This window comes from Tupaia chinensis, unplaced genomic scaffold, assembly GCF_000334495.1.
Source record: "Tupaia chinensis unplaced genomic scaffold, TupChi_1.0 Scaffold138910_1, whole genome shotgun sequence".
Classification (NCBI taxonomy): domain Eukaryota; kingdom Metazoa; phylum Chordata; class Mammalia; order Scandentia; family Tupaiidae; genus Tupaia; species Tupaia belangeri.
In genome coordinates this window covers 286,503-309,190 of record NW_006198801.1, presented here as the reverse complement: position 1 = coordinate 309,190, position 22,688 = coordinate 286,503, and the positions used below count along the sequence as shown (strand labels likewise).

General features: G+C 38.2%; 1 protein-coding gene across 4 annotated transcripts in view; it reads left to right on the top strand.

The window, feature by feature from the left end:
- Positions 1-22,203, top strand: part of LOC102482757 (zinc finger protein 420) — a 74,367-nt gene extending 52,164 nt beyond the window's left edge. The window contains exons 4-5 of one of the 4 annotated variants that reach the window (XM_027765605.1): positions 11,439-11,451; positions 18,379-21,036. In XM_027765605.1, the coding sequence (XP_027621406.1) occupies positions 11,439-11,451; positions 18,379-20,037 (1,672 nt within the window). In that variant the 3' untranslated portion in view covers positions 20,038-21,036. Of the gene's footprint in view, positions 1-3,455; positions 3,513-11,438; positions 11,452-18,109; positions 21,037-21,334 lie in introns of those variants that run through there. The other 3 variants (XM_006161707.3, XM_027765604.1, XM_027765603.1) reach the window with 3 other exon arrangements.
- The last annotated feature ends 485 nt before the right edge of the window (positions 22,204-22,688 follow it).

Genomic DNA, 22,688 nt, shown 5'->3' with positions numbered 1-22,688 from the left:
AGAGTGGAAGAGAAGGGATTGCAGTGTGGCCATTCCCCCAGGGGATGATTGAAGCCTAACCTTCTTCCCTGGGGGAGTAATTCTCACTTTCTGTCTCTCTGTCTCTGTCTCTCTGGCGAGCACACATGCCCTGTAACAAAAATCTTTCTAAAGAAAACACACACACACATTGCAGTGGTTACATATAGGCACCTGGTGCTTATCAGAGAGACAGAAAAACGAATGGAGATAAGGAGAAAGCAACCCCCCCCCCACCCCATGGGGTGTGGTTATGCTGCATTTCCTTCTCTTTCATTTCTCTATCCTGTTAGGATTTTGGACATATATGCACAGGTACTTTTTGGCTTTTTAGCTAAGATCAAGTGTAGTAAACTAAAACCACTGTGAGAGGCCCAGCCACAGTGGCAAATACTGCTAAGGTGCTGTGCCTGGCAGGCTGGAACCAAATGAGAAGCCAGGTTTGATTGCAGGTCCAACCTAAACGCCAGGAGTGGTGGCATGCACCTGTAAACCCAGTGACTTGGGAAGGTTGTCAGGAAGATCTCAAGCTCTGAACTGGCCCAGACAATACAGAGACCCTGTGAAAAAAAGAGCCGAGCTTACTGATGCACCTGTAATATAGCAGGGAGATGAGCCAGGAGTATTGTGACATAGCAAGAGGCTATCTTGGAAAAAAAATGAAACAGTGAGAAAATTATTTCACATGCCTTAGATTGGCAAAAATTAATCAGTCTGACAGTACCAAGCATTCACAACATTTGAAGGCAGAAATGCTCTATACCTTGTTATCCACGATAGCTAGAAAGTAGGAACAACCCAAATGATTGTCAGCTGATAAATGGATGAATAAAATTTGATACATGCTTACACTGGAATATTATTCAGCAATGAAAGGAATGAACTTCTGATACATGCTACAAATGGATGAACCTGGAACAACATGCATGTATCTTGAAAAACATGCTAAGTAAAAGAAATCAGACACAAGTGTACATATTTTATGATTGTATTTATATAGTGCCCACATTAGGCAAATATATAGAGGCAGAAATTAGATTATTACTAGTTGTCCAGCACTGAGGGTAAAGAGGACTAGAGAATGGAGTGGAGAAAGGAGAAATGGGAAGGGCCTACTGATAGGCACAATGTTTCTTTTTAGGTTGATAAAATGTTAAAAATTAGATTGTGGCGATTGATGTACAACTCTGAGTATACAAAAACCATTCAATTGTGCACTTTAATGAATGAATTGTAAGTATATAAATTATATCTGGGTAGAGATGCATTGTTTTTAAGTATCAATTGGCATAATCACTTTGGAAAACAATACAGAAACAGTTTCCAAACTTATAGGCAGTTTAGAAAGAGCTGGGATCTTTCTAAAAATTACAGAGTCCAGGCTACAGCCCAGACCAAATAATCTCTTACAATCTCTTCACATAGGACACAGTATCATTATTTTTTTAATATATAATATTTTTAACATTTAATTTTATTTATTATTATCATTTTATAATTTGCATGTGTGTTCACCAGAGAGAAAGGGAAAGTGAGAAAGCAAGCTGCCAGGTCCAGGACTCAAATTGTGGTTGGCCGTGTGGGAGTCCAGCGCCTCAGCCACCATGTCACCTGCTGGCCGCACTGTCATTTTTTAAAACTCCCTAGGTTGTTCAAATATTTAAACATGTTTAGTAACCACTGTAATATGGTATTATCTGAGAATTTATTTTTCGAGTTTGAAGGCATACTCCAATTAAGTGTTATTAATTATATGCTTGGCTTTATTTCTCCCCTATTTTATGTTTTCTGCTTAACTCTTTATATTCTAATCTTAATTTTTAATTCTCTTTCTTTAATCAGGATGATTTATAAGTTTTTTAAATTGTAATTCCATTTCCCCCCTTGTTTAGTTTGGAAAATGTGTAGTATTTACATGCATGTAAAGATTATCTTGAGATTTGGCAGGTGGTGCAGTGGTTAAGGATGCTGGACTCCCACATAGCCTACTGTGATTTGAGTCCCGGACCTGGTGACTTGCTTTCTCAATTTCCCTCTCTCTCTTTCTGTCTCTCTCTGATCTAATTGGAAAATAATAATAATAATAAAGTTAAAATAGAAAATAATTATTAAAAAAAGATTATCTTGATTATTTTTGTCAGATGCACCTAATTCCTTTCAATGTGAATGAAGTTATATTGTTTTTTTTAAAGATTTCTTTGCCATAGGGCATGTACACTTGCTAGAGAGAGAGAGAGAGAGAGACAGAAAGAGGGAAAGTGAGAAATCATCCCCCCTTAGGGGAGATAGCCACACTGAATTCCCTTTTCCTCCGAATTCCCTTTTCCTCTATTCTCCTGGGATTTTGGCCATGTATGTACACATCCAGTGTGATTTTAAGCCTTTGGGTCCGGGACTCAAACTCTGCTTGGCCACGTGGGATTCGAGTGCCTCAACCACTTTGCTACATGCTAGTCACAAGTTTTGCTGTTTTTATTAATGGTAATGGGTTTGAAAAATTATACATATTTCATGGATATTAAAACATTTTCTTTAATCCATACACACAGTTTATTTGATTTACATACTGATTTATACAAGTGTTAAAATAAGCCAAATGCCTTATATTTTAAAATCTTGTAGGTTTTTAAGGTGAAGAAGTTGAAAAGCATAGATATAAAGGATAGTATCTATTATGAAATAAATTGGTGGTGGTTATGGCAGTGACTTGAAGTTGCATAGAGAGATAAGAAATGGACATCTTGATTGCATTGTTACAGAATTTTTAATAGGAATGTAGTAGCAGTGTATAAATTTTTTTATACTTTTACCATCATAACTTGAAATACCTTTGTACACTGAATATTATAACTTAAAATATCTTGTTGATAAAAAATGAAATAAGATTTCTGCCATTACTGGTGAAGATAAATATTTTGGGAACATTCCTGCCTGTTTTGATACTTTAATTATTATCATTGTTTGTGTCATTTAACAAATAACATACTTAATTCAATAAAGGCTAAAATTAATGTCTGTCTTCCCTCAGGACAATATAAGGATCTTAGAGTGCTTTCATTTTGATCATCTTCTCCAATTTAATACATTATTGTTGTCTGATATTTTTGTTTTGTTCTCCTTTAATCTCCAAAATGGGCATCATTGTTATTTTTTATAATGACGATATTTGCTTGTGGATTTATTCACATATTATCCTTTAATCTGCATTTCATTTCTCTACCATTCTACCTTGCTTCTGGGATCATTTTATTTGTCATTAATATGTTAGAAAAGGTTTTTGTTGTTGTTGTTGTTAGTAAAAACTTGCAGTTTTAATTTTTGTAACTAGAAAATAATCTTGTTGTGCTGCCATTCTTGCCTGTTGATTTAACTGGGTGTAAAACTGTACTGACAATTATTTTTTTCTCAGCACTCTGAAGATATTATCCCACTGTCTTCTGGCTTCTATTGTTGCTCTTGAGAAGTCTGCCATCTATTTCATTGTTATTCCTTTTGTAAGTAATCTGTATTTTCTCTCTAGCTGGTTTTAAGATATTTTTTCTTAAGATTTTAATGTAATTGTATTGTTTCATTTCAATATTTTCCTTCTGTCATAGATCATTTTTATTATTTTATTTACTTTTTAAGAGAGATTTTTGCTATTGGGTGCATGTGCTTGCTGGAGAGACAGAAAAAGAGAGAGGGAAAGTGAGAAATCCCTTCTTCTCCAGTCTCCTCTTGGAATCCTGGGCACACACGCACATGCGTCTGGCGTGAATCTCAATCCTCCGGGTCTGGGACTTGAACCACCTTGTGGGAGTCTAGAACCTCAAGTACCATGCCACCTGCTGGCTCTGATCTTTTTTATTTTTAAGAGACTCCTTTCTCATTTTATATTCTCATACATTTCAAGCAACTATACTATACTTCATGCAACAATTCTAGCTTCTGGGGGACAGGTAAATTTTATTACTTCTTGTATGCTTGACAGCTCTTGTATAAAGATGAATTATCCAAAGCATTTTTTCCCCTCCTTTTAATTGAGAGTCTAGGCCAGGACTGAGATAGTCCTTGTCATTTGGATAGATATTTTCCCCTTTTTCTGAACTGTAGGCCTTGGATAGTTCCAGTTTTGTAAAGAGGTTTATCCCTAATCCCTACTCTTTTTCTGGGCCCAAGAACTATTTCTTCAATTTCTCCAGGGCATCAAGATTCAAACTTTGGGCCATCAGGTGGTGTGGTGGTTGAGGCACTGAATCCCACTTAGCTGACCCTGTGGTTCAAGTCTCAGACATGACAGTTTGGGAAACACACTAGGTGTGTATATGTGCACATGCCCAAAATCCTGAAAGGAAAATAGACAAGAGGGGATTGCAGTGTGGCCATTCTCCTGAGGAGATGATTTCTTAGATTCCCTCTCTCTCTGCCTCTGTGTCTCTGGTGAGCATACATGCCTTGGAGGGGAAAAAAAAAAAAAGACACAAACTTTAAGCAATTACAGTCAGGAAATGTCCCAAGGGTACCTGTGACTTCAGAGCAAGTCTCTAGTTTCTGGTTTTCACTATGCTATGTCACCTCTGGATCTTCTTTTTTTTTTCTCTTTTTTTTTTGAGAGAGATTTTTGCTTTAGGGTGTCTGTGTTAGCTGGAAAGACAGAGACAGAAAGTGAGAAATCACCCTGCTGGGGTGGATGGCCATGCCACAGTCCCTTCTCCTCCATTCTTCTCTTGGGATTTTGAACACACACCCACACACATCTGGTGTGAGTTTTAAGCTACTGGGTTTGGAACTTGAGCCATGGTCAACTATGTAGGAGTCCAGTGACATAACTGTTATGCCATCTGCTAGTCTCTGGATCTTTTTTACTTTCTTTTAAAAAGCATACTTTAAAAAAGATATTAGTTGTTTTATCCAGCATAATAATTATTTTTCAAGAAAACTGACATACCTTGTACTAACAATATTGAATCCTTCTATTTTTGAACATGCTAAATCTGCTTTTCCATTTTATATGCTCTGTAATGTTTTATTGCTTTTTCATAAACAATCTAAAATATTTCTTTTCAAGCAATTTTTTTTACTACTTTATAAATTTTGTTCATATTATAAATAGGACTGTTTGGTTCAGTGACATTTTCCAAATGGCTAATACTGATATTGTATAAGACAAAGTATTGATTTCTATAAATTGATAATAATTTTATAGAAATTTCTAATAATCCTTCTGTGATAATATTGAATTTCTAGGTGGACATTTTATTCTCTATATACAGTGTGTTGTCTCTCCCTTTTCTCTTTCTTCCCTTTTTAAAAAACTATTGATATATTCAGTAGCATCCCTAGCAGGATTCTTCATGTGGAAAAATAGATTGTCTGATGTTGTAGGATAACATTTATTTGATTATGATGTGTTAGTCATTAAATACACAACTAGGTTCCATGTTGCTAATACTTTATTTTAAAATTTTATGTATGTTTATTTATGATATTGACTTAGTTTTCTTGAGTGCTCTTTTTCCAATTTTGTTACATTCATCTAACTTTGTAAAATGACTTGGGTAGATTTCCATCATTTTTGCATGTTCAACAACAGTTATGTATAATTAAAATTGCATATATTTTAATAGTTTGGATGCTCTGGCCAGTATTACATTGAATTCAGATTTTAAAATCTTTTTTTTTTAAGAGGTTTTTCTATAGGGCACATGTACTCACCAGAGAGACATAGAGAGACAGAGACATAAAGCAAGAAATCACCCCTCAGGGGAGATGACCATGCTGCAATCCCTTCTCCTCCAGTCTCCTCTTGGGATTTTGGTCACTCATGCACATGTGCCCAGTGTGAGTTTTAAGCTGCCAGGTCCAGGTCTTGAACCGCAGTCGACTGTATGGGAGTTTAGTGATGTAACCATTGTGCCATCTGCTGGTCCCCATATTTTAAATTCTCAAGTGTTTATGGGTGTACAAAAAACTTTTATCTCTCTGAGTTATTTTTTGTTTTATTTTTCATTTATTTCATCTAGCTTTTCTAATTTACACTTGAGTCATATATGCCGGGACCCACTCAATAGAACATGAATTCTGAATGGGGAGGCTATGGATTAGGAATAACTGTAACAAACACAAAAAGACACACAAATATAGAAAAGCAAGGATCAGGTGGGCCTGATTTCTCTAATGGAGAAAGCCCCAACCAGGAACTGTCCTCAGGTTTATTCTTTTAAAGGGCAGAAAATGGGGGAAGAGGAGATGGGATACAAAGACAACTGGTGCCATGTAATTTTTCTGATTTTTGGGGGACAAAATCTGTTAAACACATATGGCTTCCTTTAGTCTGATACTGCTCTGCTGTATCGGTATGAACAACAACAGGCAGATAGTGTTTTCGTATGCAAATACTTTCATAGCCATGCAAATGAAGCTCAAAAGCACATTTTTGTATGAGTCTAAAGGTCACCATGTTTGCTCAGATTGGCCGCTCTCCATGCATATATAGATTTTTCTCATAAAATCTTTTTTAAGAGAGATTTTTGCTATAGGGCTTGTGTGCTCACTTGAGAGAGACAGAGAGACAGAAAAGGAGAAATAACCCCTCACTGGGGACAGCCACATTGCAATCCCTTCTCTTCCATTCTTCTCTAGGAATTTTGGGCACACATACACATACACCCAGCATGAGTTTTAAGCCACTGAGTCTGGGACTTGGACCACAGTCGACTATGTCCGAGTCCAGCAACGTAACCATTACGCCATCTGCTGGTCCCACATAAAACCTTTTTAACTCCTTAATATTGTTTTTTTCTTCCTTGTCCTTTCAGGTGTTTTAGATTTGTGCCCAATCTGATTTTTTTCTCCATGTCAAATTTTTATATTACTTATTGGTTTTTTTTTAAAGAGGTTTTTGCCTCAGGGTGTGTGCTCTCCAGAGAGAGACAGACAGAGATAAAGACAGTGAGATAAAAAGTGAGAAATCACCCCTCAGGGGATGGCCATGCTACAATCTCTTCTCCTTCATTCTCCTTTTGGGATCTTGGCAAGCACACACACATGCCCAACATAAGTTTAAAGCCATTGGGTCGGGGACTCGAACTGCAGTCGCCTTGTAACATGACTGCTATGCCATCCATTGGTCCCTATTTATTGGTATTTTTAATTAGCTGAATTTTAGTTCTGCTATTTCTAGTCTTTTTAAACTTCTAGCTTATTCATTTTCTGGTTTTTATGTAGCTTATCATTTTGTTTTGATTCAGTTTGCTTTTTTCTCTCTTCTTGAGTTAGAATCTTTGTTGTCTAGTTTTTAATTATTTCTTATTTTCTAATAAATGAATTTAAGACTGTAAGTTTTCTCTGAGTACAACTTTTAGAGAATTCTTACAGGATTTCACAAAAGAACTCCCAAAGTTGCTTTTGGTAGTTCTAAATGGTTTGTAAGTTTTATTTCCTTTTATAACAAAAATTTTATAGAAGTATCTTAGTTACTTAGTTCTAGGGTTATCTATCATCTTTTATTTCCAGTTTTATGTTAATGTGATAAATGGATAAATATTTTATTTCAGTTTTCTCTGTCTACCTACCTTTTAATTATGTTCTTTCTCTCTTCTCTGTCTTTATTTTGTGACTGTTCATATTAGGTCCTCTGCTCTGGCTATGGATTTATTATTTCTCTTTGTTTGTCTGCTGGTTTTTGTTTATTTACTTTAGAGCTAAGTTATTAGTTGCATAATGATCATGACTATTATAATTCTCCTTTCCTGATTCTTAGATAATTGCCTTGAACTGATTTTAGTGAGAAAATTGAAGCAATCAGAGGGGATCTTTACAAACTCCTGCAGCATCATCAATCTGCCTATCTACATCTGTTCTTACTCTGCCTATTCTTGTTAGGTTACATGAACTTTCTGTTCCTTTACTTAAGGCTAGTACTCTCACTTGTGTACTAAATCTCATTCATTTATGTTTTTTTTTAAAAAATTATTTTATTTAAGTTTACTTATCCATTTATCTATTTATTTTAATTTGACCAGAGGGAGACAGAGAGAGAGAGAGAGAAAAAGAGACAGGAACTGAAAAAGCAAGCCGTCAGGTCTGGGACTCGAACCGCAGTTGACCATGTGGGAGTCCAACGCCCTCAACTATCACACCACTTGCCAGCCCTCTTCTCATCATTTTAAAGACACTTTTAGAACAGTTACTCTTTGTCTTCTGCCACATCAACTTGTCCATATCTATTATAATCATTTACATTAGCACAAAAAACATACTGTAATTTCTTTAATCGTTTTTAAGAATTATTTAATTTTATTTATTATTATTATCAATATTATTTTTAAATTTACTCTAGGGCATATGTACTCACCAGAGGGAGACAAAGACAGGTAAAGTGAGAAAGCAAGCCACCAGGTCAAGGACTCAAACTGTAGTTGTGGTAGTAAGCGCCTTAACCACCACACCACCTGCTGGCACCTATAATTTCTTTAATTTTAAAAGGAAAATAAGACAAAAACAGAAACAGGGACCAGCAATTAGCGTAATAGCTATGTTGCTGAACTCCCATGTAGTCAACCGCGGTTCCAGTCCTGGACCTGGTGGGGCACACGCCAGGTGCGTGTGCATGCGTGCCTAACGTCTTGAGAGGAGAATGGAGGAGAAGCGATTGCGGTGTGGCCATCCCTCTTGCTTTCTGTCTCTCTGTCTCTCTTTGTCTTTCCGGCGAGTGCATGCACCCTATAGCAAACAACAACAACAAAAAGAAACAAATCTTTTTTTTTCTTTTTTTTGAGAATTTTTTGCTATAGGGCACAGACACTTGCCAGAGAGACAGACAGACAGAGACAGAAAGTGAGAAATCACCTCCCAGGGGAGATGGCCACACCACAATCCTCTCTCCTCCATTCTCTTCTCAGGATTTTGGCCAGAAACACACACATCTGGCATATTTTTCAGGCCACTGGGTCTGAAACTCAAACTGTAGAGTCAACCATGTAGGATCCAGCACCTTAACCACCATACCACCTGCTGCCTCCAAAGCCAGATTTTTAAAAAATGGTAAAGACTGAGATGTTTCTTGTATTTTTTATTTATATATAGGTGCATTTTTAAACTCACTTCTCTGAAATGTAGACCTTAAATAGTTCCTTCTTAGTAAATGTATTTATTATTATTATTTTAAAATTATTATTACTATTTTATTTTTATTTGCTATAGGGAATGCACTCTCAGCAGAGAGAGACAGAATAAGAGAAAAAGTGAGAAAACATACTGCCATGTCTGGGACTCAAACCATGGTCAGCCATGTGGAAGTCCAGTGCCTTAACCATCCACCATGCCACCAGCTGACCCAAGGGATTTATTTTTAATTCTTGCTTTTTCATGGGCCCAAGTTCTTTCTTGCATTTTTTTTTCAGACTATTAAGATACAAATATAGGGGGCCAGCAGGCGGCATGGTGGCTAAGGGTGCTAGACTCCCACATGGCTGACCATGGTTCAAGTCCTGGACCTGGCAGTATGCTTTCTCACTTCCTCCCCTCTCTTTCTTGCTCTGTCCCTCTTTGGTGAAATTTAAATAAATAAATGAAGTTAAATAAAATAAATTTTAAAAAAAGATACAAACATAGGAAGCATAGGAGAATGAAGGAGAAGAGACTGCAGCTTGGCCATCTCTCTGGAGGATGATTTCTCAACTTTCTCTCTCACTGTGTCTCTGCGGGGAGCACACAAGCCCTATGGCAAAACCTTAAAGAAAGATAGAGGCTATTGGGTGACTGTGGTTCAAGTCTCATACTTAGCAGTGACTTTCTCTTTCTCTCTCTCTCTCTCTGTGTGTGTCTCTCTCTGGTGAGCACACATGTCCTATAGCAAATTAAGAAATAACAAAAATAAAATTAAATACATATTTTTAAAATTAAAAGAAAGATACAAACATATTTAAAATGAAGCCACTGAAGTCAGTAAATGAGAAAGGGTCACTAGAACAACACAGACTTGAAGGAGGCCCCATTCCAGTGAACATACCAGATTCCATTCATTCCTACACACACACACACACACACACACACACACAAAGTACAGTGCTTAGTGGAGCTGGAGAGGCAGGCAAGTCCATCTTCAAGATCCCAATACCATAGAGCTATGAGTGTGCAACACCACCCTTGGGGAACTTCAGACGAGATTTCAAACAGAGTTGGACTGTTGACTGAACCCAGCAAAGCCATAATGGCAAGAATGCTTTAGGGACCCAACTACTGCATCAGTGCATTCAATATGCAGCACAAGAAGGGAGATCTTTCTGGAGTTTTAAGACTTAATATTTACTGTCTGGTGTTTCCTACTTGCTTGGGGCCTATTCTTTCTTTTTATGGATGGAGATATATATTAATATCTCTTCCACTGTTGAACTTTGGAAGCATGTCATTTATTTTGATTTCACAAGCTCACAGCTGGAGTTCATATTTTGAGTGGATGTTGGAATGGGTTAAGACTTTTGGGACTATTGGAATGATTTTGTATGCAAGCAGGATGTGAATTTGGGGGCAGGGGTGAAAGGCAGTGGTTTGAATGTGTCCCCTAAAAATTTATGTACTGAAATTTGGTGAGTCATTGTAATGTTATTGAGAGACTTAATCCAACTGTAATGCTGAAAGATAGGGCCTTTGGGAAGTTGTTCAGGTGTGGATCAATGAGACCAAAAATAAGAACAAGACAGCTCCAATAAAGCACTGCATGGGTATTTATTACAGGATAAACTCACATGTAGGAAAGGGCCAGCTGGATGGTAACTCCCTGGCACTTTGCAGCTTCAACCCCATGCTTAGTATGCTACACTTCATACTTTGTCTTTCATTGTTGCCCTGAAGCAAGCTGTTTTGTTTTGTTTTAGAATTACTTATTTAATTTTATTTATCATTATTCTTATTTTTAAATTTGCTACAGGGCATGCACACTCACTAGAGAAAGAAAGAGAGAAAGTGAGAAAGCAAGTGACTAGGTCTGACCCTCAAACCATGGTTGGCCATGTGGGAGTCCACACCTTAACCACCATGCCACGTGCTGGCGCCAAGCTGGGCTTTTAAAAAGGATTCAAAGGGGCTACACAACCTGGAAGGGGAGCATGTTTGCCTGATGCCCCAGAATCAATCTGTCTTTTTTTTTTTTTTTTGAGAGGTTTTTGCTATAGGGTGTGTACGCTTACCAGAGAGACAGAGAGAGACAGAAAGTGAGAAATCACCCCCCCCTCAGGGGTGTTGGCCACGCTGCATTCCCTTCTCCTCCATTCTCCTCTTGGGATCTTGGGCACAGCCCGGCGTGAGTTTAATCCACCAGGTCCGGGACTCGAACTGTAGTCGACTACATGGGAGTCCAGCGACATAACCATTATGCTAACTGCTGGTCCCAGAATCAATCTGTCTCAACAACAGTCAGCTGGGGCAGAGAGGAAAAACAGCTTTTTGTATAGTGTAGACAAGAGACATGAAGGACAAATAACATGCCATGTATCTTTAAGAAATAGGATTAGTCAACCAACCACATCCCTACAGAGGTAATTGAAATTGGATGAGGCCATCAGGGCAGGGTGTTCATGATTGATTTTTGGTAGCTTATAAAGAAGAGTAGACACATGGACACACATGCTCTGCTTTGTCTTGCCATGTGATGCTGCGTTCCACCTCTTGACTGCAAAAAGTCCCCACCAACAAGAAGACTCTAACCAGATGTGGTCCTTTTGACCTTGGATCTCCAAAACTATAATCTAAGTAGACCTTATTCTTTATAAGCTATCTAGATTCAAGGTTTTTTTGTTTTTGTTTTTGTTTTGTTTTTTTTGTGATTGCTAACAGAGTGGATTAAAACAATATAACATAGAGACATAAAGTAAGCATCTGTTGTTGGAAAAATGGTCCTGATAGACTTGCTGGATGCAGTGTTTCCACAAACCTTCAATTTATAATGAATGCAATATTGGTACCAGCAAGTGGTGTGGTGGTTAAGGTGCTGGAGTCCCATATAGCTGACCACAGTTTGAATCCTAGATCTGGTGGCTTGAAAATGATACCAGGCGAATGTGCATGCATACTCAAAATTCCAGGAGAATGAAGGAGAACGGATTGCAGCATGGTCATTTCCCTTGGAGCGTGATTTTTCACTTTCTCTCTCTCACTGTCTCTGTGTATCTCTCAGGCAAACACATGGGCCCTATGGCAAAAAGCTAAAAAAAAAAAAAAAAAAAAAAAAAAAAAAAAAAAACAAGAAAAAACCAAAACAAAACAAAAAAGGAATGCTGGGGCCAGCAAATGGCATAGCTATTACATCACTGGACTCCCACATGGGCGACCACAGTTTTGAGTCCCAGACCCGGTGGCTCCAAAATCACGCTGGGCACATGTATGTGGGTGCCCACAATCCTGGGAAGAGAATGGAGAGGAAGGAACTGTGGCATGGCCATCCCCCTGGGGGTGATTTCTCACTTTTCCTCTCACTGTCTCTGTTTCTCTATGAAGCGAGTAAACACACCCTAAGGCAAAACAAAAACAAAAACAAAAAAACAAACAAAAAAAACCTCTAAAGAAAAAAAAAAAAGAATGCAATATCTCTGTAATAAAACAAAGCACAATAAAGTGAGATGTGCTGACCCCTAAGTCCCCCTGTGCTTCCTTTTTGTTGTTAACCCCTCCTTTTTTTGTTGTCAGCTCCTCCCATGCAGTCTTTGATAACTACTCACCTGTTTTCTAGTTTATAGTTTTACTTTTCAAGAATGTCATATAAATCAGTCAAAATATGTAGCCATTGGAGTCTGGCTTTTTTTATGCAACAATATATAAGACATCCTTATTGTATAAATTAGCTGTTTTTATTTATTGCCCAGTGGTGTTCCATTATATGAAAGTACCAAAGTTTATTGATTCATTCACCTTCTAAGGGACATCAGGTTGTTTCTAGGTGAGTAATTATGAATAAAGCTGCTATAATTTTAGTGTACAAATGTTGGAACACAAATGTCAGTATCTACAGAAATGACTGCTAGATGATTTCCTAAATGCACATTTAGCTTTATAACAAACTATTAAAATATTTTTCACTACAGTTGTATGCGCAGTGTCTGACACTATTTCTTGATCTGTGTTTCCATGTAAAATAGAATGCTCTTTTTGGCCAGCCACAATGGTTTAGCAATAACACAGTGCATTGCTAAAGCCACATGGGATGATCCTGAGTGTATACATTCCATGGTGTATGCATACAGGTGCACACATATACCCATAATTCTGGCTGGCTGATGATGGGCATGGATCACAACACTATTGAGAAGAAATAGACTTTAAAAATTTTTTAAAGATGATTTCATTTTATTTGTAATTATTATGATTTTTAAAAATTTAATACAGGGCTTGTGTGCTAACCAGCGAGAGAAAGATGGAAAGGGAGAAAGCAAGCCTCCAGGTCTGGGAGTCGAACCACGGTCAGCCATGTGGGAGACCAGGGCCTTAACCACCCCACCACCTGCTGGCTCCAGAAGAAATAAACTTTTAAAAGTAATTTTTAAAAATTCTTTTAAAAAGGGCCAGCCAAGTTGTATAGTAGTTAAGGCACTAGATCCCACATAGCTGACTCTAGGGTTTCAATTTTGGACCTGTTTTGGAAAATACACCGGACACATGTACATGCCTGTCCAAAATCCTGAGAGGAGAATGGAGAAGAAGGGATTGTGGCATAGCCATCTCCAGAAGATGATTTCTCATTTTCCTTCTCTCTGTCTCTCTCTGGTAAGCATACATGTCCTATAGTAAACACATTTTTTTTAATGTCTTGTTTTTTTTTCAAGCATTATTTTTTTAGGCTGGCAGGTTGCGTGGGAGTTAAAGGTGCTGGATTTCCACATGGCCGACTGTGGTTCGAGTATGGGACCTGGTGGCTTGCTGTCTCACATTCCCTTTCTCTCTTTCTGTCTGTCTCTGGTCAAATTAAAGTAATAATAATAATAACAAATAGAATTAAATAAACATTTTCTTATAAAAGTAATTTAATTTATTATGATAATGATGATGATTTTTAAAATTTTCCAGAATACACTCACCAGAAACACAGAAAATGAGAGGAAAAGTGAGAAAGCAAGCTGCCAGGTCCACAGCTTAAACCCCAATCACCCATTTGAGAGTCCAAAACCCTAACCACCACGCTACCTGCTGGCCCCAGTAAAAACTTCTTTTAAAATTAGAATTCTGGGAACCAGCAGGCAATATGGTTGTTAAAGTGCTGGGTTCCCACATGGATGACAGCAGTTCAAGTCCCAGACCTGATGGCTTGCTTTCTCATGTTCTTTCTTTGTCTCTCTTTCTCTCTCTGTCTCTTTCTCTGGTGAGTAAATGTGTTGTATAGCAAGTTTAAAAACAGTAATAAATAAAATTAAATAAATAGGGGCCAGCAGGTGGCATATTACTATTATTATTATTTTAAGTTCATCCAGAGAGAGAAAGAGGTAAAGAGAAAGGAAAAGTGAAAAAGCAAGCCTCCACATCCAGGACTCAAACCGTGGTCTTCCATGTGAGAGTTCAGTGCCTTAACCACCATGCTACCTGCCAGCCCTGATAAATAATTTTTAAAAATCCTTTTGGGGCCATCAGATGGCATGCATTACAGTTACATTGCTGGACTCCCACATGGTTGACCATGGTTCGAGTTCTGAACCTGGTGGTTTCAAAATCACACTAGACAGTGTGCATGTATGCCTAAGATCCCAGGAGGAGATCTCTATAAGAGAGACAGACAGATAGGCACCCCTCACAAGTTCTTCATGTTGTAATTCCTCCCACACTCAGCCATCTACAATAATAAGCACACATGCACGTGCCTGGCATGTAGAGGGAGACCTACAGACATGAGCTCCAGGACTGTCTTGTGTAGGTTTAGTATTGCAGAGTGTTGTTTTACTACTGCACCACCACATATTGCCCACTACCATTTCTCTAAGCTGTTTCATTTATTTCTGCTCTAATTTAGTCAAGCTATTTAGTAGGATACTAAAATGGTGGATACATGCCATTATACATTTCCCAAAACCATTAAATTAGAGACAGAGAGAGAGATGAGGAAATTGAGAAAGCTAGCTATCAGGTCCGGAATTTGAACCATGGTCAGCCATGTGAGAGTCTAGTGCCTCAGCCACCATACCACCTGCTGGCCTGTGGATTTTAAGTTTTAGTTTCGTCTCTCTGACTTGATATTTTTCAACTTCTAGCTCACCAGCTATATATTTTTTAATAATTATTTTATTTTTATTTATTCATTCATTTTTTTTTTAATTTGACCAGAGAGAGACAGAGGTTGAGAGTGAGAGAGAGAGGAAGTGAGAAAGCAAGCCACCAGATTCAGGACTCGAACCCTGGTCGACCATGTGGGAGTGTTCAGCGCCTTAATCACCACACCACCTGCTGGTCCCTCACCAGCTATATTTTAATATTAACTCCAATGACTTTAGTCAGGTGCCTTTTATTTATTTTATTTATTATGATAATGATGATGATTTTTTAAATTTTCCAGAGTATACTCACCAGAAACACAGAAAGTGAGAGGGAAAGTGAGAAAGCAAGCTGCTAGGTCCAGGACTTGAACCCTAGTCACCCATTTGAGAGTCCAACACCCTAACCACCACACTACCTGCTGGCCCCAGTAAAAACTTCTTTTAAAATGATAATTCTGGGGGCCAGCAGATGATTGTAATTGGTATCATCAGAAAGGATGTTCTAAATTACTGGAAATGGATGTTTAAGAATTAGGAACTGAAAACTAAATTTATTCCTGAAGAATAAGAAAAAGCCATTATGGCTCAATTGGTGACACAGTCAGTAAAAAATGAAACTGCAGTGATTGAAGTTCAGTCAGTGATACATGACCGATTGGAGGTTCAAATGCTAGGTTGGCTTGAAAACTTCCTGGACATGGGACCAGCAGTTTGCGTAATGGCTATATCGCTGGACTCCCACGTAGTTGACTGTGGACCTGATGGCTTAAAACTCACGCCAGGCGTGTGTGCGTGTGTGCCCAAGATCCCGAGAGAAGAATGGAGGAGAAGGGATTGCAGCGTGGCCATCTCCCCTGGGGGGTGATTTCTCGCTTTCTGTCTCTCTGTCCTCTCTCTGTCTAGCGAGCGCACGTGTCCTATAGCAAAAACCTCTTTAAAAAACAATAACAAAATCAAAAACAAAAAAACTTCCTGGACACAGCGTATGTGCTGAATATCCTGGTGAGCTACAGGACCTGGAAACCTTATTGAGGATATCTCTTTTTCTTACCCTCTCTCTCTTTCTATCATTCATAAAAAGTATGTATTATTAAAAATAGCCAGTTTGTGGGGCCAGCAGGTGGCATGGTGGTTGGGGTGCTGAACTCCCACATTGCTGATTGCAGTTCGAGCCCCGGACGTGGCAGCTTGCTTCCTCATTTTCCCTTTCTCTCTCTCTCTGTTTCTCTCTAGTCAAATTAAAAATAATAATAACAAATAAGAAATTAAATAAATAACTTTTTAAAAGAGCCAGTTTGTATAGTCTCATACAGAGCAGTCCAAAAAGATGGAATAAGCTCTGGTTAACTGTAAGTTGGGAAAAGCCTCATGGTGTTTTCAGAGTTGAAGGAAGCTAGTATGTTTGTTAGATAGTGAACAAAGCTGAGATGACTCCGAAGAAGAAATCAGATATGTAGGTATGGATCAGACCATGGAGGGCTTTGTCAAAGTCATGGAAGAGTTTGGCATTTATTCTAAGTTTAATTTAGAAGCTATGAAAAGTTTTTAAAAATGGCAGGTCACAGTCTCATGACTGGCCACTGTTCGAGTCCTAGACCCAGTGGTTTGAAACGTGCCAGGTGTGTGTGCATGTGTACCCAAGACCCTGGGAGGAGAGTGGAGGAGAAGGGATTGTGGTGTGGCCATTCACCCTTGGGGGTGATTTCTTACTTTCTTTCTCACTGTCTCTGTCTCTCTCTGAGTACACAAGTCATAAGGCCAAAACCTCTAAATTTTTTTTTCCTTTACTCTTTTTGATTAGTAGATTTAAATTCACTTAGTCTTGGTGTAGTATCTGGACATCTAAAATTTTAACAAGCTCCCCAGGTAATTTTGATCCTCACCCAAGTTTGAGAACCTCTCAGTTAAAAATGTTCTTCATTGTTTGCCTCATCTTTTCAGTTGAGTTTTCATTATTCTATATCTCTCAGGTACCCTTTTTACATATTGATATGAGGTCATTTTTAGCTAGTTTTTTTTTTAAGAGGGATTTTTTTCTATAGGGCATGTGCACTTGCCAGAGAGACAGTAACAGAGAGACAGATAATGAGAAATCACCCCTCAGGGAGAATAGCCATGCTGCCTTCTCTTTTCCTTCATTTTCATTTTGGGCACATACATGCATCTGATGAGAATTTCAAGCCACCAGATCTAGGACTTGAACCTTGATCAGCTATGTGGGAGTCCAGCGACATAACTATTATGCCATCTGCTGGTCCCATTAAAGTAATATTTTTTTTCACACTCTAGGTAGCAGCATTACTTGTTGAAATTAGTTTAGCGGTGGGTTCTTTGGGTGGTGTGGTGGTTAGGTTGCTGGATTCCCACATGTGTGCCCAGAATACTGAGGAAAGTAGAGGAGAAGGGATTGTGGTGTGTACTTTCCACCTAGGGGATGATTTCTTGCTTTCTGTCTCTGTCTCTCTGTCTCTCCAGTGAGCACATGTACTCCATAACAAAATTGTCTTAAAAAAAGAAAGAAATTAGTTTATTGGTTTTGACTGTCTGTGTGTATGTATGAGAGAGAAAAATGGAAAAGATAGAATAGCATAGAATAAATACTGAGTTGTTGGAAAAGTCATGACGTATGTTTTTCTGTGCAAAAATGGGTCGTGGCTTTTCTGACAACCAAATAGAAAAGAGTAGGTATTGTTTTATGAAAGTGTATATGTGTAATAGGTTGTGATGACAAAGGTAGGTATTATTCTGGGTCACAGTAAACAGTATTAGAAAAATATTGATGAATGCATTTTTAAATTTATATTATTTTCCAATTATTTGGTTTTCTGCTATGGAAGTTTTATTTCTCCTGCATTTTCTGATGTTCTGTTATCTTTCAGACTTGCCTTCAAGGTGTGCAAGTAAGGACTTATCTCCAAAAAAGGATATTTATGGAACAGGATTATCTCAGTGGCAAATGAGTGATAGGCTTAAAAGCTGTGCTCCTGAGTTCAATTCCAGAGATTATTTAGAAGTCAAAGGCAAGTTGGAGAAGCAGCAAGAAAATCAGAAGGAATATTTTATGCAGGGGATGATCACATATGACAAAATGTCCATTTTCGACCAGCATACTTACTTATCTCAACATCCAAAATGTCACTCTACTGAGAAACCCTATAAATGTAAGGAATGTGGGAAAGCCTTTAGACGAGCTTCACATCTAACCCAACATCAGAGTATTCATACTGGTGAAAAACCCTATGAATGTAAGCAGTGTGGGAAGGCCTTTAGTCGTGACTCACAGCTCAGTCTTCATCAGAGACTTCATACTGGTGAGAAACCTTATGCATGCAAGGAATGTGGGAAGGCATTTACTCAAAGCTCACAACTTATTTTACATCATAGAATTCATACTGGTGAAAAACCATATAAATGTGAGGAATGTGGAAAAGCCTTTATTCGTAGCTCACAACTCACCCGACATCAAAAAGTTCATACTGGTGAGAAACCTTATGAATGTAAAGACTGTGGGAAGGCCTTTACTCAGAACTCACAGCTTACTCTGCACCAGAGACTTCACACTGGTGAGAAACTCTATGAATGTAAAGAATGTAGAAAGGTCTTTACTCAGCTCTCACAACTGATTTTGCATAAGAGAATTCATACTGGTGAAAAACCCTATGAATGCAAGGAATGTGGGAAAGCTTTTATTTGTGGCTCACAGCTTTCTCAACATCAGAAAATTCATAATGGGGAAAAACCATATGAATGTAAAGAATGTGGAAAGGCTTTTATTCGAGGCTCCCTACTTATGCAACATCAGAGGATTCATACTGGAGAAAAACCCTACAAATGTGAAGAATGTGGAAAGGCATTTATCCGTGGCTCACAACTTACTCAACACCAGAGAATTCATACCAATGAAAAGCCCTATGAATGTAAGGAATGTGGAAAGACCTTTAGTCATGGCTCACAACTTACTCAACATCAGCGAATTCATACTGGTGAAAAACCCTATCAATGTAAGGAATGTGGAAAGGCCTTTAATCGTGGTTCACTCCTTACTCGACATCAGAGGATTCACACTGGTGAAAAACCCTATGAATGTAAAGAATGTGGAAAAACCTTTAGTCGTGGTTCAGAACTTACTCAACATGAGAGAATTCACACTGGTGAGAAACCCTATGAATGTAAGGAATGTGGAAAGTCTTTTATTCGTGGCTCTCAGCTTACTCAGCATCAGAGAATTCATACTGGTGAGAAACCTTATGAATGTAAGGAATGTAGAATGGCCTTTACTCAGAGTTCACATCTTTCTCAACATCAGAGACTTCATACTGGTGAGAAACCTTATGTATGTAATGAATGTGGGAAGGCCTTTGCTCGAGGCTTACTACTTATACAGCATCAGAGAATTCATACTGGCGAGAAACCGTATCAGTGTAAAGAATGTGGGAAGGCCTTTATTCGTGGTTCACAACTTACTCAACATCAACGCATTCACACTGGAGAAAAACCCTACGAATGCAAAGAGTGTGGGAAGGCCTTTAGTCATGGCTCCCAACTTACTCTACATCAGAGAATCCATACTGGTGAGAAGCCATATGAATGCAAAGAATGTAGAAAGGCCTTTACTCAGAGTTCTCATCTTTCTCGACATCAGAGAATTCATACTGGTGAAAAACCCTATCAGTGTAAGGAATGTGGAAAGGCTTTTACTCGTGGCTCACAACTAACACAACATCAGAGAATTCATAACAGTGAAAAATCTTTTGAGTATAAAGAGTGTGGGATAGATTTTAGTAATGGCTCACAAGTTTATGTATGAATGATCTGATTCTTTGTTATTTAGAGTTTTTGCTGGTCATTTGTCCATTATCTGCAAAGAATTCTTACAGATGTGAATATGAGAGTACATTTGCCTCATACAGCTCAGCATGTAGAATTTTTATGGGGGGAAGAAAATATTTATGTAAATTCGTATTTTAAAAAGCTGTCATTACTGGAAACATGTTAAAATTTAGCAAATTAAAACAAAAAATAATTTTGTTGACATATTAAATGTAGGAAAGCCATTAGACATTTTTACATTATCTTGATTCTATCAGTTGATTTCCTTCATTACATATATTATGATAATTAACCTTTGCTTTGGTTTAATCATTTGTAATCTATACCAAAGAATAATACCATTCTTACAAGGTTTCTGAAAGTATTATGTGAGTTGTTGCATGTAAAAGCTTTTGAACAAGTCCAGTGTGATAGTGTGCACTGGACACTACTGCTTGGTGGGCTAAGGCCACATGAGAGATGTGGGTTCTATTCCCAGCTCATCCTAAAATGTGTGGTTGAACATGCCTGTAGTCCCAGTTCCTTGGGAGACTGAGGTGGGAGGATCGAAGTCTTATACTCAGCGTGCACAGTAGTTAGACCCCATTTGAAAGAGCTAGATATGATGGCATGTGCCTGTGATCCCAGGTATTGAGGAGGCTGAGGCAGGAGGATCAAGACATAGACTAGGTATTAATAAAAAACAAACAAAACAAAACAAAACAAAACCTACCACTTTCCCACAAAGCTCTGAGGATAGTCCCTTGAACATAGGATATCATAAATACTTGCCATTTTCATTTTGTGTTATTTTAGAGAATTTGCATGAGAGGAGAGACCTTAAGAGTGTAATGAATATAAGGAACCATTCATTAACACCACATGATGGGTGAGGCCACTGTATGTTGTAATGAATGTGAGAAAGCTTTCATTCAAATCTTATCTCTTAAGCTATAAGGAAATTCATACTGTAAAGAAACCATGTGACTATGATCAGCAGGTTATTGAGCACATCTGTTAAGAGAGTTTGGAAGAAATGTGAAAGTGATATGTAATAATGTTCAAGATCCAAAATGTAATACATCTACTAGGAAACTTTAAGACACTTGAATGCACAGCTTTTTAAATGAACTGAAAATAAAAAGTGGCATTACAGACTATTTGCAGTGAAAAATGATGACAGTTTGTGTCAGAGATTGCTTTTTCCCTAGTCAGAGACTTTTTTTTCCCCCTACCTAATATCCATTTGTCCTTTTTTGGTAACTATTAATAAATTGTGGGCTGAAAAAGTACCTCAGCTTCTTTGCAGGTCAACAAGACAGAAGTGATATTTGTATGGTTAGAACATTTAAGAAAACTTTTCCTCTGTATTTCTTCTTCTCCTTCCCCCTTTCTATAATGTGGACATATAAGCTGGAACTCCAACAGACTCCAAGGACTTTGGTACTGGTATCGGGTTTTACGGATGGGTGAGCAGAAATATAGGAGTCTGTAGTGATGTTTTTATGGGACAGCTATACCAACTCTGGTCTGCTTGCCTCCTTTATATGACATTTAAATAAACCTTTATTTGTTGATGCTACTGTACTTTTTATTGACAGTAAAAATTCTTAAGGATATAGATTTTATACTTAGAATTAGGGTGCTGTAGATAAAATAAATCTCAAGCGTGGTATTGACTTAAGGCCATGAAGAATATAAATATACCCAGGCCAGACTAGAAAACTAAACGTTCTTGTTTCTATAGGCAGGACATTTGGTCAGATTGCTTTCTACTTTTACAATGCAGACCTTATGCCAATCTAGGCTGTAATGTTAGAGATAGTGGTAGGAGTGATTCAGAATGTTTGCATTAGGTGTTTCTTGCTGCATTCAGTAATACTATGTGAATAAGTTGAATTTAGAGTAGAGCTTTCCAGACTACTGGCAGCAGTTGAAAGCAATACTGCTTTTTAAAGAGATTCTACCTCTGGCTACAAGCACTCAATTCTCCACCAATAACTGAAGCCACTTATAATGATTTTAAGTAACAGTGTGAACAAGTAATGAGATGTTGCCCATTCATACACAATCTGTTAGCAAACATGAGTTTAAATATGCTTTTACCAGGGCCAGCAGGTGGCATGGTGGTTAAGGAGTTGGGCTCCCCCATGACCGACCATGGGACTTAGTGGTTCAAGCCCCAGACTTGATGGGTTCCTTTCTCACTTTCTCTCTCTCTTTGATAAAATAAAATAATAAATAAATAAATAAATAAATAAATAAATAAATAAAGTAAAATTATTTTTAAATAAATAAATATGGGGCCAGCAGGTGGCATAGTGGTTGTGACTCTGAACTCCCACATGGCCAACACTAGTTTGTGTCTTGGAATCAGTGATTTGAAATTCACTGCAGGTTTGTGTGTATGCATGCCCAAAATCCCAAGAGGAGAATGGAGAAGGGATTGTGGCTCCCCCTGGGAGGGGGTGCACCCCCCCTCTCTCTTTCTCTCTGTTTCTGGTTGCCGGGGACCAGCCTCGGCGTGGGTGAGTTATCTCGACGGAGGCAGCGCTGGAAAGAAAGACTAAGGCCTTGATGCTTTTCATGCACGTCCTTAGCCGGGCACTCCCAGAGATCGCTCTCTGAGGAGTGACAACTGCTAGGAAT